This window comes from Sinocyclocheilus grahami, unplaced genomic scaffold, assembly GCF_001515645.1.
Source record: "Sinocyclocheilus grahami isolate Dianchi unplaced genomic scaffold, SAMN03320097.WGS_v1.1 scaffold142.1, whole genome shotgun sequence".
Lineage (NCBI taxonomy): Eukaryota > Metazoa > Chordata > Actinopteri > Cypriniformes > Cyprinidae > Sinocyclocheilus > Sinocyclocheilus grahami.
In genome coordinates, this window is record NW_015505321.1 from 491,864 (window position 1) to 507,301 (window position 15,438).

The window sequence follows — 15,438 nt, forward strand, 5'->3', positions numbered from 1 at the left end:
AGTATTTGGCTGGTCATTTGATATCGATTTTTCAGGTAAAATAAAACTTAAGTAGGCTTTTATGCTTTTTTACCTTATTTTGTGCTACCCATTTCTTCATATGCAACACTTCAGGCAAGACACTACCGGTGAATAGGGTTAAATGTTTAACTAATAAATATCACTAAACTTCCATAGTTAATTAACCAGAGTGCATTAAGACAATAGTTTTGTGTTAAAGGTTTTTTGAAATGTTATGTTTAAATATGCAAATTGCACCTCTAATTAAATATGCAGAAATGTGTATACATTTCCAGAACAGAAATCTGAATTCCAAAATTCTTGCCTCATTTTGTTGACATTTTTACAGAGATTTTTGATATCTCTTTTTATCACTCCATAAATCATTAAATACTGTCAACATGTTTTTAGAAATAAGGTGTTATGTTATATAAATCAGGTGAATAATATATAAACAAATCCCTTTTAAATACCTTAGATAGATAAGAATAAAACTGTAAAGGTTGGTGCATGTATGTGCTGCTGAAGTGGAGAAAAAAAACAAAAAACACTTAAATGTGTATTTTGGATTTTTTCTTTCCACAAGTCTGAAAGAAGTCATGTTATGGAATCAAAATCTCAAAAAGCAATTGTTTTACCTTCAGTGTCTTTCCCTAAAAAATACGAGAGAAAGACTACTACATGTATCTTAATTAGGGCTGCACGATAAATCGCATGCGATATTTAATGTGCATCTTGACAGTAAAGCCGGTTCTGTAATCAGCGGTAAATCTCCATCACGTGCGGGCTTTCACATTGAGTTCATATTCGCGTGATTGTTTGCACAGCTCGTCAGTGAACAACGACTCTGTGTAGTTATTGCTGTTCAATGTGAAAGCCCGCACGTGATGGAGATTTACCGCTGATTACAGAACCGGCTTTACTGTCAAGATGCACATTAAATATCGCATGCGATTTATCGTGCAGCCCTAATCTTAATGGATTACAAAAAAAGCACCACATATCACCATCACTGCCATTTCTTTAAGAACCTGAATTCAAGGGAAACCCAAGTTCCTCAAGGTTGCTAGCTTGAAGCCTATTTTAAAGCTCGTGTCTACAAGCGTGTTTCCAGCTATGCTAAAATGTCAGCTGCGGCTGTATTTTTGTGGCTTTTTCTTTGAACGATTACAGGGAGTTAAGAGATTTATTTTTATTTTAGAAACATGCTCAAAATATGACCTTAAATAACTGTCAGTCAAGACTACAGCTCTGCTCCAAAACCTAGTCAGATGTCTCTCTAGACAGCACTTTAAGATCCTGATGTGAAGCCAAGCAGTGACATTATGCTAATGATTACAGCTGATCTCAATAGAGTTTAATGCTAGCATATGCTCAGGAATCAAATAAGAACTAAAAGGACACTGCACACACAAATATTTTGTGAAACATGATATACAGTGGGGAAAAAAAGTATTTAGTCAGCCACCAATTGTGCAAGTTCTCCCACTTAAAAAGACGAGAGAGGCCTGTAATTTTCATCATAGTGAAAACTGACATTGAGGTGTAGATGTGCGAGTCTGACGCATGCACTGATAAACGCACCTATCTTATCCATTGAAGCCTCTGTGGAGAGGAAGCCCTGCATCAGGAGCTGGTCTCTGGTCTCCTCATCATCAACCTGGATCTCTGAAACCATATTACACGGCACATAGCCATGACGGCCACCCGCCTCACCCCGGTAGAAACCATCTGCGTCTTTGTCCCCGTAAACCTGCAGAGGAGAAACACTGCAATCAACTTTCTACAGGATCTTTATTAAGTTATGAAATCATTATGAACAGCAAAGTGATATTTTTTGGTATTATTTGCTAACTATAATGGTTTTGAGGGCTGGACTGGAGATGCACATTTTGTAGGCTAATGTGGGTGAGAATTTACAGTTTTTAAAGCATTTCTTTCTTTGCAGTTTAAACCCTATAAAACCTACTTCATCAAATTCATTTCTAAGACATTTAAATGATCAAAAGTTTGTTGAAAACCCGTTGCACACAATCTACTCCATGCCTTCTGTCTTCTGATTGATAGTTTAGACTATAAAAGGCCTTTTAGTTAAATGGTACAACCATCCACCTTCAACTGGTGCTTCACTTGTCTGTTTGCTTGACTTATTTTCAGAGAGTAAGCATAACTCTATACCTTTTATATTGTTAGTAATATTTCAAGATGAAGACCTACTGGACTGCTGCAACTTATTATTTTAACATTTTTCCCACGTTCAAATGTATCAAATCTGATCCTTAGGCTTTTGAAGAACGTTTATGTCTTCATCTCTCAATCATCATTGTATTGCGCTGCATTATATGTTTAGATCATTTAAATCTCATCTTACTAAAACATATTATTGGAGACACAGAGTGATGACTGATATTTATATCATTTTATGTAAGTATCTACTATACTGTTATAAAGATCTCATTGATTTACAATACATGCATCAGAATATCATACTTTTAAGCCATACTAATAAATATTAGCATCTGCACCAAATTGCATATTTCTGCTTAGTTTGGGCCTCTGAATAAAACTGAGCTGTTTTTCCTCAGACTATCAGACTATATGAGCCATAAAAGCTCAATGTATCAAAACATAAAACATACAGTATATGCAAACTTAATATAAACTGTTCCATGTCTATTATTGACTATTATTTCACATGTCGCGATTTATAGGGTTGAAAATCCCAACCTTAAATTCAGTCATACCTTGATAATCTGGCCTTCTTTAAAGGGAAGCTCTTCTTCAGCAGCATCAGGATTGGGTGACATGACTGCAGGATCATATGGGAAGAGGGCAACAAAGACTCTCACCTCATTTTCTCCAGATGCTCTGGGCTCTGCAACACCAAAGAGCAAACACAAACTTGTCAAGAAATTATTTCATAGGATATATCATGAGACTAACACATTGGTGGGTGATATGGACATTTTTGAAAAAGCTGTTGAAAAAGTTTTGTTACATTTAATGCGACTTTCCATGAGGAATGTGGAATATTACAATCAGTAAACTAATGTTTGTGGTCTCCCCGGCCTGAAAACCATAATGGTGCGGCCCAGGCATGTCCTTAAGTGAGGTAATCATACTAAAACCTCCTGATCCTAAGCCGCCATGAGCCGCTACAGAAACGTGCGCTCATGAGTCATCTGTACAGAGCGAGAATGACAGGAAGAGAGAAAGACACACAAACGACTATTTAGATAACAAAAAAAACTTTTGTGAATTTCAATAATGTTGTCATGGAAGAGATTAAAACTAAATAATATAAACAACCCTAAACAAAGATCCATATTATATTTAATAAAACCAACCCAGTTCTGATTCTCAATGTTGATTGGTCAGGCTAATATTTCCCATAATGTGTTAAAAATCACAATTTAGCACCATGTCTCAATTAAGAAACTGTGCTGAACAATCGATTACTATACGAACTGATATAAAAAGCATCACTGTAAGTCAGACTCAGAAATGGATAAAAGTGTCTACTAAATAAGTCAATGCAACTGCACAAATGAAGTTACATGTGTAAATAAATGGAAAGCAAGCACAAATGCTCCAAAACACCACCCATAATTTTCCTGTGCTATTTATACATGCATGCAATACAGCACTCCAGTTCTGTACATTGCAGTCTGAAAGCAACACTCAAGCATCTGTCAGGGTCATTAGGTCAAAGGTCTGCACTCTGAAGCCATCAGGATCAATTTCCTGTTTCTAGATGGGTTGGATGAGGACTATAGTGTAAAACAGAGATGCATAATCAGTGGTGCTAATAGGTGTCTGTTATGTTTGTGTTAAGCTCCAGCAATGAGATGTGCTCATCTCATTAGTGAGGATCAAGACCATCTGTAGCAACAATCAAGGGCAGAGCAAAGAAAAGAGGACATTTCACAACCTCTGTGGGTCATATTTGAGTGCAAATATAAAGAAAAAGGGGCTACTTTCGGGAAAACCATCTTGCCCTCAAAGACAAAAACAAAAAATATACTAAATATTTTTTTAATTGTAAACGTGCTAGGCTACAAAGTGTGAGTATTCTGGGATGTGGTCAAATGTTGTCCACTTCCAAATTTCTGTGGTTACTTTATAATACTTTATATTACTTGACTGTCCATAAATGCAAATCTATGGGCTTTCAGTAAAATACATTTTATGTCTGATCACTTAGAAAAGTAACAGCACTCCTCAACAAGCCAGTTCTGAATATATTACATGCCAAACTTCAATACATTCTGTTACAGGTTTGATCGTATAACTAACTCTAAGAATAAGCAGTGTAACCCTGATTAGTTTTATTTAAGCACGACAGAAGTTTGAGTTTAGACTAGGCTAGATACACATGCTGGTTTGGTTGAAACTAAGTTTGGAGAAGAACAGTTAAGGGCAGTTTAAAGTTGGGTGGGTGGGCAGGACTCTGAAATGGATAAATGAGAGAGAGAAAAGGATGTGATCTAAATTAGAGCTGAACACAGCTCACGTTGAGAGAGAGAGAGAAGGAAGTGAGACAGTCTCACCTCTATGTAGTCTAATTTCAGAGCGTGGCGATTTTGGAGTGACATCGCACCACATTGCACCTGGATCTGCCAACGATGCTTCTCTTCCACCTGCCTCCTGGTTTGAGAGAAACAAACAGTTAGATAACGTCACATGGGATACAGCCACGAACATCACGGTAACACTTCAGATTAGTGAACACGTATTCACTATTAACTAAGAGTTTTTCCTCAATAAACTTCTAATTTGCTGCTTACTGATAGTAAGCAAGGTAGTTGTTTGTAATAGGTATGTTTAGGATTAAGGGATCTAGAATATTGTCATGTAAAATAAGGCATTAATAAGTCCTTTATAAATAGTAATAAACAGCTAATATGTGAGTAAAATGCAGGCTAATAACCAACAAGTTAATAGTGAATAGTGTTCCCTAATCTAACATGTTAATAACATCAGAGTGGAACAACTGTAACATCACACAATATGCATGTAATACCATAATGGACACTAGGGGCCACAGACTAGAACAATCGCTTAGGAGCCACTTCCTTCTAATAAAACATTCTTTAATTTTGACAAATTACAGAATCAGAACCGTGCATATTAAATGAATTGCCAAGCTAGCATTTGGAACATTTGCTGTACACAATGTTCCTTTGTGCAGCTTACTTTGCTTGGTTTGCTACCCGAGAACCAAAATGCCTGAAACACTGTCAACTATATTCAAGAGCTTCTAGCTATGTACAATGGACTGCAATTGCACTGGCTAAACATTAATATCTGTGTTTGTGCACCTTCCTAGGGTATATGAAGAAGCCACATATCAAAACGATATGAAGTTCTGGCATCTTAGGCTAATTGCAAATAGATTTGAAATCACTGTTGCAAGCTCTTTTGTACTGAATTAGCAATTAGCCTGGAGCCCTGAAATACACACACACACACAAGTCAAAAAAGCCATTGCTCAAGCGACATTTGATTCCAGATCAACAGAAGCAGCACTTGGGGTTGTTCTTCGTAGCAACACAGTGGAATTATGGGAACAAACAGGAGATCCCTGTGCAAGCACAACATCCAGTTTCATACAGTCCAGTCTCTACTTTAACTGCTCAAGCAGTCTCTGGACAACCTTGAACAATATGTGGCTTAAGAAGCATCCCATTTGTATCAAGCAAAAGAGATGCACTAGAGCAAGTAAACTTATTGAGCGATAATGCACAGCCACAGTCTTAGTACAGCAATGTTCTAACTGAACACTGGGAAGAATAAGACGTAGGACAAAAGCATAGAGCAGTGCTGCCAGCTACACAACTACAAATACGAAGATGACTTGACTAGAGACTGAGAGAAAGGGTGTAGGGTACACAAGGAGTGAGATGTACAGGCTTAAACCTTTTGCATCCACAGTAAAATTAGAGTTGGAGAGTCATTGACCATATATTACATGCCAAACTTCAATACATTCTGTTACAGGTTTGATCGTATAACTAACTCTAAGAATAAGCAGTGTAACCCTGATTAGTTTTATTTAAGCACGACAGAAGTTTGAGTTTAGACTAGGCTAGATACACATGCTGGTTTGGTTGAAACTAAGTTTGGAGAAGAACAGTTAAGGGCAGTTTAAAGTTGGGTGGGTGGGCAGGACTCTGAAATGGATAAATGAGAGAGAGAAAAGGATGTGATCTAAATTAGAGCTGAACACAGTTCACGTTGAGAGAGAGAGAAGGAAGTGAGACAGTCTCACCTCTATGTAGTCTAATTTCAGAGCGTGGCGATTTTGGAGTGACATCGCACCACATTGCACCTGGATCTGCCAACGATGCTTCTCTTCCACCTGCCTCCTGGTTTGAGAGAAACAAACAGTTAGATAATGTCACATGGGATACAGCCACGAACATCACGGTAACACTTCAGATTAGTGAACACGTATTCACTATTAACTAAGAGTTTTTCCTCAATAAACTTCTAATTTGCTGCTTACTGATAGTAAGCAAGGTAGTTGTTTGTCATAGGTATGTTTAGGATTAAGGGATCTAGAATATTGTCATGTAAAATAAGGCATTAATAAGTCCTTTATAAATAGTAATAAACAGCTAATATGTGAGTAAAATGCAGGCTAATAACCAACAAGTTAATAGTGAATAGTGTTCCCTAATCTAACATGTTAATAACATCAGAGTGGAACAACTGTAACATCACACAATATGCATGTAATACCATAATGGACACTAGGGGCCACAGACTAGAACAATCGCTTAGGAGCCACTTCCTTCTAATAAAACATTCTTTAATTTTGACAAATTACAGAATCAGAACCGTGCATATTAAATGAATTGCCAAGCTAGCATTTGGAACATTTGCTGTACACAATGTTCCTTTGTGCAGCTTACTTTGCTTGGTTTGCTACCCGAGAACCAAAATGCCTGAAACACTGTCAACTATATTCAAGAGCTTCTAGCTATGTACAATGGACTGCAATTGCACTGGCTAAACATTAATATCTGTGTTTGTGCACCTTCCTAGGGTATATGAAGAAGCCACATATCAAAACGATATGAAGTTCTGGCATCTTAGGCTAATTATAATTTTTTTTATAATTATAAAATAGATTTGAAATCACTGTTGCAAGCTCTTTTGTACTGAATTAGCAATTAGCCTGGAGCCCTGAAATACACACACACACACACAAGTCAGAAAAGCCATTGCTCAAGCGACATTTGATTCCAGATCAACAGAAGCAGCACTTGGGGTTGTTCTTCGATGCAACAGTGCAATTATGGGAACAGAGGAGATCCCTGTGCAAGCACAACATACAGTTTCATACAGCACTTCGGTGTTGTCCAATCTCTACTTTAACTGCTCAAGCAGTCCCTGGACAACCTTGACAATATGTGGGTCAATAAGCATCCCATTTGTGTCAAGGAAAGGAGATGCACCAGAGCAAGAAAACCTATTGAGGGATAATGCACAGCCACGGTCTTAGAACAGCAATGTTCTAACTGAACACTGGGAAGAATAAGACGTAGGACAAAAGCATAGAGCAGTGCTGCCAGCTACACAACTACAAATACGAAGATGACTTGACTAGAGACTGAGAGAAAGGGTGTAGGGTACACAAGGAGTGAGATGTACAGGCTTAAACCTTTTGCATCCACAGTAAAATTAGAGTTGGAGAGTCATTGACCACTTGGTGGAATCCCATATGGCACAGTAGCCGCTGTATGTGGTAAATTAATGCATTTTAAACGTTAGCTCCATGTAGAGTTGGAAATAGAGAACCACTTCTTATTCAAAACTGATGTTTTGTTTTTGTCTTTCAGTTCCATTAACAGTTTAGGAACATTTGCATTCTTCCTGGACAACTTAACATGAAATATACATACAGGAATGCCATAATATTGTCTATTCCATAAGGATTGTAAATGAAAATGTTAAGTAGAACTGGAACCTGAATTGCATAATTCCTTAAGATTGTCATCATTAACTCCAACAATACCCATTAAGCCAGGGGTTCTCAACTCTGGCCCTCGAGGTCCTCTTTCCTGTAGATTTTAGCTCCAATCTTAATCAAACACACTTGAACCACCTGATAAAGGTCTTCAGAATTACAGACAAGTGAGTTTGATCAGTGTTGGAGCTAAACTCTGCAGAAAGTGGATATTGAGGGCCAGAATTGAGACCCCTAGTTCTAAACCTTCCAACTATGATACAACAAGTCGGACAAATTAAGCTACAGTGAACCGTTAAGTATAGCAACTGATTTGGGTGCAAACTTGGTCATTTTTGCTTTTAGGACGCAAAAGGTTTCAGCCATCTCCTAAAGGGATGGACAGGTTCTCAAAGAGAGCTTCTCAAGGGATAGATGGCTGTGGTACAACAGGAGACAGATGGACAGATGACAACCCACCCATGAGCAGCTGCTTTGGGGCAGCTCTGGCTGGGGTCTGCATGTCAGGGGGTCTGGCCATTATGCAAAACTACTGTTTGCAATATAGTCATACAGAACACTGTTATAATACTTTTATGGTGCTTCATCCCTTATGGATCTTGATAGCATAAATCCCCAGCAGCGCGGACATTCTTCTAAACATCTCCTTTTGCATTACACAGAATAAAGAAACTGGAACAACACATGGGTAAACGATGACAACATTTTCATTTTTGGCTCTTAAAGCATATAGTTTATGCTAATTACTTATTATTTACACATACAGTAGTGACTAAAACTGTAGACAAGTAGATTTTTAGTTTAAACTCACCGTTGAGTTAGTACGTGAGGTACATAGTGACAGTGCCTCTTGTGTTGGCATTGGTGCAGCTGGTGTTGGGTTTGCCCAGGCTTCTACATAGGAAGCAGGAGATGGAGACTCCTCACGTGTGGTTGCATTGGGTCAAAAGTAATCTGATAACGTAACTATACTTGCACAGCATTACCCCCAACACTGCTCATAATACATGTTCCTAGTCTTGTTGTGAACATCATCAGTGAATCTTTGCATCTAGGGTTGGGCCGATAGACGATATTTTATGTACTGTAATGTAACAGGCAACTGTTAGCAATCGTTATTTGTTTTCCGTGCCTTTCTGAATACAGATTCACGCTTCGGGCACACCCCCTAACTCCAATCCCCCCCTAGGCCTGGGCGATAAAACGGTATCGGTATTTATCGACGGTACACCTTCATCGATAACGATAGAATAAAATGTTCGATACAGCGCACGATATAGGCACGTGCTATGAGTGATGCAGACAGCCCACGATCACATGCTGAAATGAGTGCTGTGCCTGCCTGTGATGAGGAGATTGTGAATAAAGGATGAATATTAGTCGAATTTAAAATAAATTTTTTTTATTTGAATGCAAAAACGGTGCAATCGAAAGTTATGTGTGCATCCGGGAGCCTTATCAGTGGCGCAGAAGATGCGGTGATAATGATGTAAGTGACATTGTTGCATTTTAATGTTTTGTTAGTCTAGCCCACGAGACGCGCCGCTGCTGCGTTATGCATTCAAAACATTAGAGAAATATAGTAGCTCAATGCGGAGAATACCTTAATTAGGTTAAAACCGAGACCAAGCCATTCACACAGAACGCATATTCAGCGCATTTTTTAGACGGACAAATATGACTGCTGCACTCACGTCTCACACAAGAGATGTAGCCATGCAAAGCTAAAAAAGTTTCAACTTTTAGAAAACACGTCACGAATTTGTGAAGGTTTATTCCATTTCAAGGCGTCTCGTATGTTTTTAAATGCAATCTGTGTGAATGGCGCTTCGATTCTTTGGATTAAGCAATGCATAAATACATGATGCTGTTTTGTTCATAATTGTTTATGCAATTTACGAAATTATATTTGATTTATATATGTTAATTTAGACGTTATGCACTTTTTTTATAGACAGTTGTTATTTCATTGCATTGAATAAACAATTTAATGCGCTGCATTATTTAGCTCATTGCGCCCTCGAGAGACAAGACAAAAGTTTCCTTAAGACTTATTTAATCTGCATATAAATAAAACATAGATATTTGTTTACATTTTATTTTGTGTTTGACTGTTAAAACAAAAAATATATATTTGTTGTCTTAATAAATTAATAAATTGTAGTCGTGTTTTTATTAGTCATGTTGAATTAATGAATGCAGTTTCATCTGTTTATTCAGCTACAGCTATAAGGATTTCCTGGAACGAGGTGTTTCACCTTTCTTCTGTGGGGCATATTTGGTGTTTCAGTGCAAGAGCGCTATCTGGCCTACGGATGGAGCAGTATCTACTACTGATCACCCTGCTCCACTGACAAGCTGCGCATTAAAAAAATTGCAACTTTTGCCTAATCACGATTGCAGTTTAATTTCTATTAATTGTGCAGCAAGTGGACTTTTCAGAAGAATTCTTTGGTTCACCTTCTTCTTGTCAGCGTAGATGGTGTAGCCAGTGACTCGTACACCATTGGACGTCCCAGCAGCATCTATAGTAACGGGCAGCCAGCTGATCTGAGCTATTCCCGGAGAAGGGCCCTGCTCCAACTGCACATCCAGAGGAGCATCAGGAGGACCTGGAGGACAAGGGTAAAGGTCAAATCAAAGGATGTTGAAGTTAACATTAGATCAAAAAGGACTCTTACTCAGTGTTGGGGAAAGTTACTTTTATAAGTAATGCATTACAATACTGCGTTACTCCCTAAAAAAGTAACTAATTACGTTAGTAAGTTATTTTTTATGGAAATAATGCATTTCATTACTTTTGAGTTTTAATATAAAAAAGTTATTCTTTTACAAATGTAAACCCTTCTCACAACAAAAGTTAAATGAATACGCCTTAGGCTGAAGGAAATGTAAATTCAGGTCTTTACAGTAGAGGGCGCAGCTCAAACAAATTGCATGAAGAATGACACAGGAGAAGAAAGTTCAACACTATTTAGCAATAACAAAAATGAAACGATAACAAAAATGAAACACAAATGTGTCATTTTTGCTTAGTATGGTTGTATGGTAGTATTGTTTTTATTCATTTAGAGGAATACTGAATCTGGTTTTGTGCAGGTGAGATGAGTAAAGACTAGAACTACAGTAACATCATGTTCACACACAACACCTCTGCACTTACTCCCGATTTCTCTTAACATGGCAACAAGACGAGCTGTCAGTCAAGACATGGGAAACAAAGTAACTGGTGTTACTTACTTGAAAAAGTAACTCAGATATTTCCTTCTAAATTAAAAAGTAATGCGTTACTTTACTAGTTACTTACAAAAGTAATCTGATAACGTAACTATACTTGCACAGCATTACCCCCAACACTGCTCATAATACATGTTCCTAGTCTTGTTGTGAACATCATCAGTGAATCTTTGCATCTAGGGTTGGGCCGATAGACGATATTTTATGTACTGTAATGTAACAGGCAACTGTTAGCAATCGTTATTTGTTTTCCGTGCCTTTCTGAATACAGATTCACGCTTCGGGCACACCCCCTAACTCCAATCCCCCCCTAGGCCTGGGCGATAAAACGGTATCGGTATTTATCGACGGTACACCTTCATCGATAACGATAGAATAAAATGTTCGATACAGCGCACGATATAGGCACGTGCTATGAGTGATGCAGACAGCCCACGATCACATGCTGAAATGAGTGCTGTGCCTGCCTGTGATGAGGAGATTGTGAATAAAGGATGAATATTAGTCGAATTTAAAATAAAAATTTTTTATTTGAATGCAAAAACGGTGCAATCGAAAGTTATGTGTGCATCCGGGAGCCTTATCAGTGGCGCAGAAGATGCGGTGATAATGATGTAAGTGACATTGTTGCATTTTAATGTTTTGTTAGTCTAGCCCACGAGACGCGCCGCTGCTGCGTTATGCATTCAAAACATTAGAGAAATATAGTAGCTCAATGCGGAGAATACCTTAATTAGGTTAAAACCGAGACCAAGCCATTCACACAGAACGCATATTCAGCGCATTTTTTAGACGGACAAATATGACTGCTGCACTCACGTCTCACACAAGAGATGTAGCCATGCAAAGCTAAAAAAGTTTCAACTTTTAGAAAACACGTCACGAATTTGTGAAGGTTTATTCCATTTCAAGGCGTCTCGTATGTTTTTAAATGCAATCTGTGTGAATGGCGCTTCGATTCTTTGGATTAAGCAATGCATAAATACATGATGCTGTTTTGTTCATAATTGTTTATGCAATTTACGAAATTATATTTGATTTATATATGTTAATTTAGACGTTATGCACTTTTTTTATAGACAGTTGTTATTTCATTGCATTGAATAAACAATTTAATGCGCTGCATTATTTAGCTCATTGCGCCCTCGAGAGACAAGACAAAAGTTTCCTTAAGACTTATTTAATCTGCATATAAAACATAAGAAAGGAGATATTTGTTTACATTTTATTTTGTGTTTGACTGTTAAAACAAAAAATATATATTTGTTGTCTTAATAAATTGGGTAAATTAAAAATACAGTGATTAAATTAAAAATAAAATCTATTGCTCTTTGTTTTAAAAAGGGTTATAAAAAATGTTAATAATTATCGATACCAACCGATATGAAACATTATATCGTTGATACATTTTTTAGCTATATCACCCATCCCTATGTTACACTGTAGACATTGTACAATGCCAATTTTGTAGACATCGCCCAACCCTATTTGCATCTCACCTGCAGTCTGGGTTGTGAAAGAGGTCACTGCGGTTTTGCGTTCTCGGCACTCCGGCGGTAGTTCCCAGGCTGTGCGGTGCGGCCTGGCCTCCACTTTAACGTTGTAATGCATGTTGGGTGTGAGGTTGCTGAGGCACAGTGAATAGCATCCCGCCTTTACCAGCTCACTCTCCTCGTCGTTTAAAGACCCAATGTGCACATAGTTACTGTTGCTAGGCACCCAGGTTAGGCTTTGTTAGTCTAGCCCACGAGACGCGCCGCTGCTGCGTTATGCATTCAAAACATTAGAGAAATATAGTAGCTCAATGCGGAGAATACCTTAATTAGGTTAAAACCGAGACCAAGCCATTCACACAGAACGCATATTCAGCGCATTTTTTAGACGGACAAATATGACTGCTGCACTCACGTCTCACACAAGAGATGTAGCCATGCAAAGCTAAAAAAGTTTCAACTTTTAGAAAACACGTCACGAATTTGTGAAGGTTTATTCCATTTCAAGGCGTCTCGTATGTTTTTAAATGCAATCTGTGTGAATGGCGCTTCGATTCTTTGGATTAAGCAATGCATAAATACATGATGCTGTTTTGTTCATAATTGTTTATGCAATTTACGAAATTATATTTGATTTATATATGTTAATTTAGACGTTATGCACTTTTTTTATAGACAGTTGTTATTTCATTGCATTGAATAAACAATTTAATGCGCTGCATTATTTAGCTCATTGCGCCCTCGAGAGACAAGACAAAAGTTTCCTTAAGACTTATTTAATCTGCATATAAAACATAAGAAAGGAGATATTTGTTTACATTTTATTTTGTGTTTGACTGTTAAAACAAAAAATATATATTTGTTGTCTTAATAAATTGGGTAAATTAAAAATACAGTGATTAAATTAAAAATAAAATCTATTGCTCTTTGTTTTAAAAAGGGTTATAAAAAATGTTAATAATTATCGATACCAACCGATATGAAACATTATATCGTTGATACATTTTTTAGCTATATCACCCATCCCTATGTTACACTGTAGACATTGTACAATGCCAATTTTGTAGACATCGCCCAACCCTATTTGCATCTCACCTGCAGTCTGGGTTGTGAAAGAGGTCACTGCGGTTTTGCGTTCTCGGCACTCCGGCGGTAGTTCCCAGGCAGTGCGGTGCGGCCTAGCCTCCACTTTAATGTTGTAATGCATGTTGGGTGTGAGGTTACTGAGGCACAGTAAATAGCATCCTGCCTTTACCAGCTCGCACTCCTCATCGTTTAAAGACACAATGTGCACATAGTTACTGTTGCTAGGCAGCCAGGTGAGACTGGCTGAGGTAGCCGTGACGCGTTCAACGTATGCAATTTACGAAATTATATTTGATTTATATATGTTAATTTAGACGTTATGCACTTTTTTTATAGACAGTTGTTATTTCATTGCATTGAATAAACAATTTAATGCGCTGCATTATTTAGCTCATTGCGCCCTCGAGAGACAAGACAAAAGTTTCCTTAAGACTTATTTAATCTGCATATAAAACATAAGAAAGGAGATATTTGTTTACATTTTATTTTGTGTTTGACTGTTAAAACAAAAAATATATATTTGTTGTCTTAATAAATTGGGTAAATTAAAAATACAGTGATTAAATTAAAAATAAAATCTATTGCTCTTTGTTTTAAAAAGGGTTATAAAAAATGTTAATAATTATCGATACCAACCGATATGAAACATTATATCGTTGATACATTTTTTAGCTATATCACCCATCCCTATGTTACACTGTAGACATTGTACAATGCCAATTTTGTAGACATCGCCCAACCCTATTTGCATCTCACCTGCAGTCTGGGTTGTGAAAGAGGTCACTGCGGTTTTGCGTTCTCGGCACTCCAGCGGTAGTTCCCAGGCTGTGCGGTGCGGCCTGGCCTCCACTTTAACGTTGTAATGCATGTTGGGTGTGAGGTTGCTGAGGCACAGTGAATAGCATCCCGCCTTTACCAGCTCACACTCCTCGTCGTTTAAAGACACAATGTGCACATAGTTACTGTTTTCTATATACTGGTCTCATTTAAGTGCAGCAATTCTCTCTTTTTTTTTTTTTTTAAAGAATAATAAAAAATTATTAAAATGGTAAAAAAAAAATTTCAAAATTGTAATAAACTCACCCTCGTAAAAGCCATCATCATCCATGTCTCCATAGACGTAAATGTACTCTCCTGCTGTGAGGGGCAACTCGACCTCTGGGTTATCATTAGGACCATCATAGGGATTGTAACTGCATTTAGAAAATAAAACAAGCCTCCATTTAAAGTCTGTTACTTGATCGATGTTAAGATACTCTCCCAGTTTAATATGCAGAGACAACTGTATCATTCAAGTAAACCATTCACAGGTTGATTTTCTCCACGACACTGCATGGCAGTTTAGCACATGCTGTAAGCTCGTAAGCAGAAATCAATAAATTAAGTTAAATGCTGTTTACCTGTACCGTGCGATGAAGACCTGGAGTTTCGCTGCTCCTTTACTGACTGAATACGGTGCCGGAGAAACATCAATATCCAGCTCCTCAACTTCACTAGCAGTGTCCACCTGAAACACACACATCAACACACACATATTGAACACATAGGATAGTAAAATCAATAGGCTGAAAAACTTTTAATGAAAAGGATAAACACTTTCCAGATGTTTTGTTGTTGCATTTGTAATCAAACTATAGTATGATTCTA

The 15,438-nt window shown here is 37.6% G+C and overlaps 2 protein-coding genes across 2 annotated transcripts in view; both read right to left on the minus strand.

Annotated features, from left to right (window-relative positions):
* Positions 1-8,480, minus strand: part of LOC107591465 (peripheral-type benzodiazepine receptor-associated protein 1-like) — an 18,737-nt gene extending 10,257 nt beyond the window's left edge. Inside the window, exons 1-4 of the mRNA XM_016280610.1 lie at positions 8,435-8,480; positions 6,272-6,368; positions 2,745-2,875; positions 1,585-1,753 (exon numbers count right to left, since the gene is read on the minus strand). Of these exons, the coding sequence (XP_016136096.1) occupies positions 1,585-1,753; positions 2,745-2,875; positions 6,272-6,326 (355 nt within the window). The 5' untranslated portion in view covers positions 6,327-6,368; positions 8,435-8,480. The remainder of the gene's footprint in view (positions 1-1,584; positions 1,754-2,744; positions 2,876-6,271; positions 6,369-8,434) is intronic.
* A 78-nt stretch (positions 8,481-8,558) lies between these two features.
* On the minus strand, positions 8,559-15,411 carry LOC107591497 (peripheral-type benzodiazepine receptor-associated protein 1-like). Its single transcript, XM_016280655.1, has 6 exons — positions 15,388-15,411; positions 15,192-15,298; positions 14,875-14,984; positions 14,548-14,760; positions 10,436-10,587; positions 8,559-8,621 (listed from the first exon to the last, which is right to left on the minus strand). The coding sequence occupies exons 1-6, from the start codon at positions 15,409-15,411 to the stop codon at positions 8,559-8,561; spliced, it is 669 nt and encodes a 222-aa protein (XP_016136141.1).
* Positions 15,412-15,438: the final 27 nt, after the last annotated feature.

What these genes read in the sequence shown, in the direction of transcription:
- LOC107591497 (XM_016280655.1), bottom strand. Translation starts at nt 15,411, where the DNA reads ATGCAACAACAAAACATCTGGAAA. An exon ending in TTTCACAACCCAGACTGCAG is followed by an intron (nt 10,588 to 14,547) that starts GTGAGATGCAAA and finishes CTTGTCCTCCAG; the next exon opens with GTCCTCCTGATGCTCCTCTG. An exon ending in TCTACGCTGACAAGAAGAAG is followed by an intron (nt 8,622 to 10,435) that starts GTGAACCAAAGA and finishes GTAATGCAAAAG; the next exon opens with GAGATGTTTAGAAGAATGTC.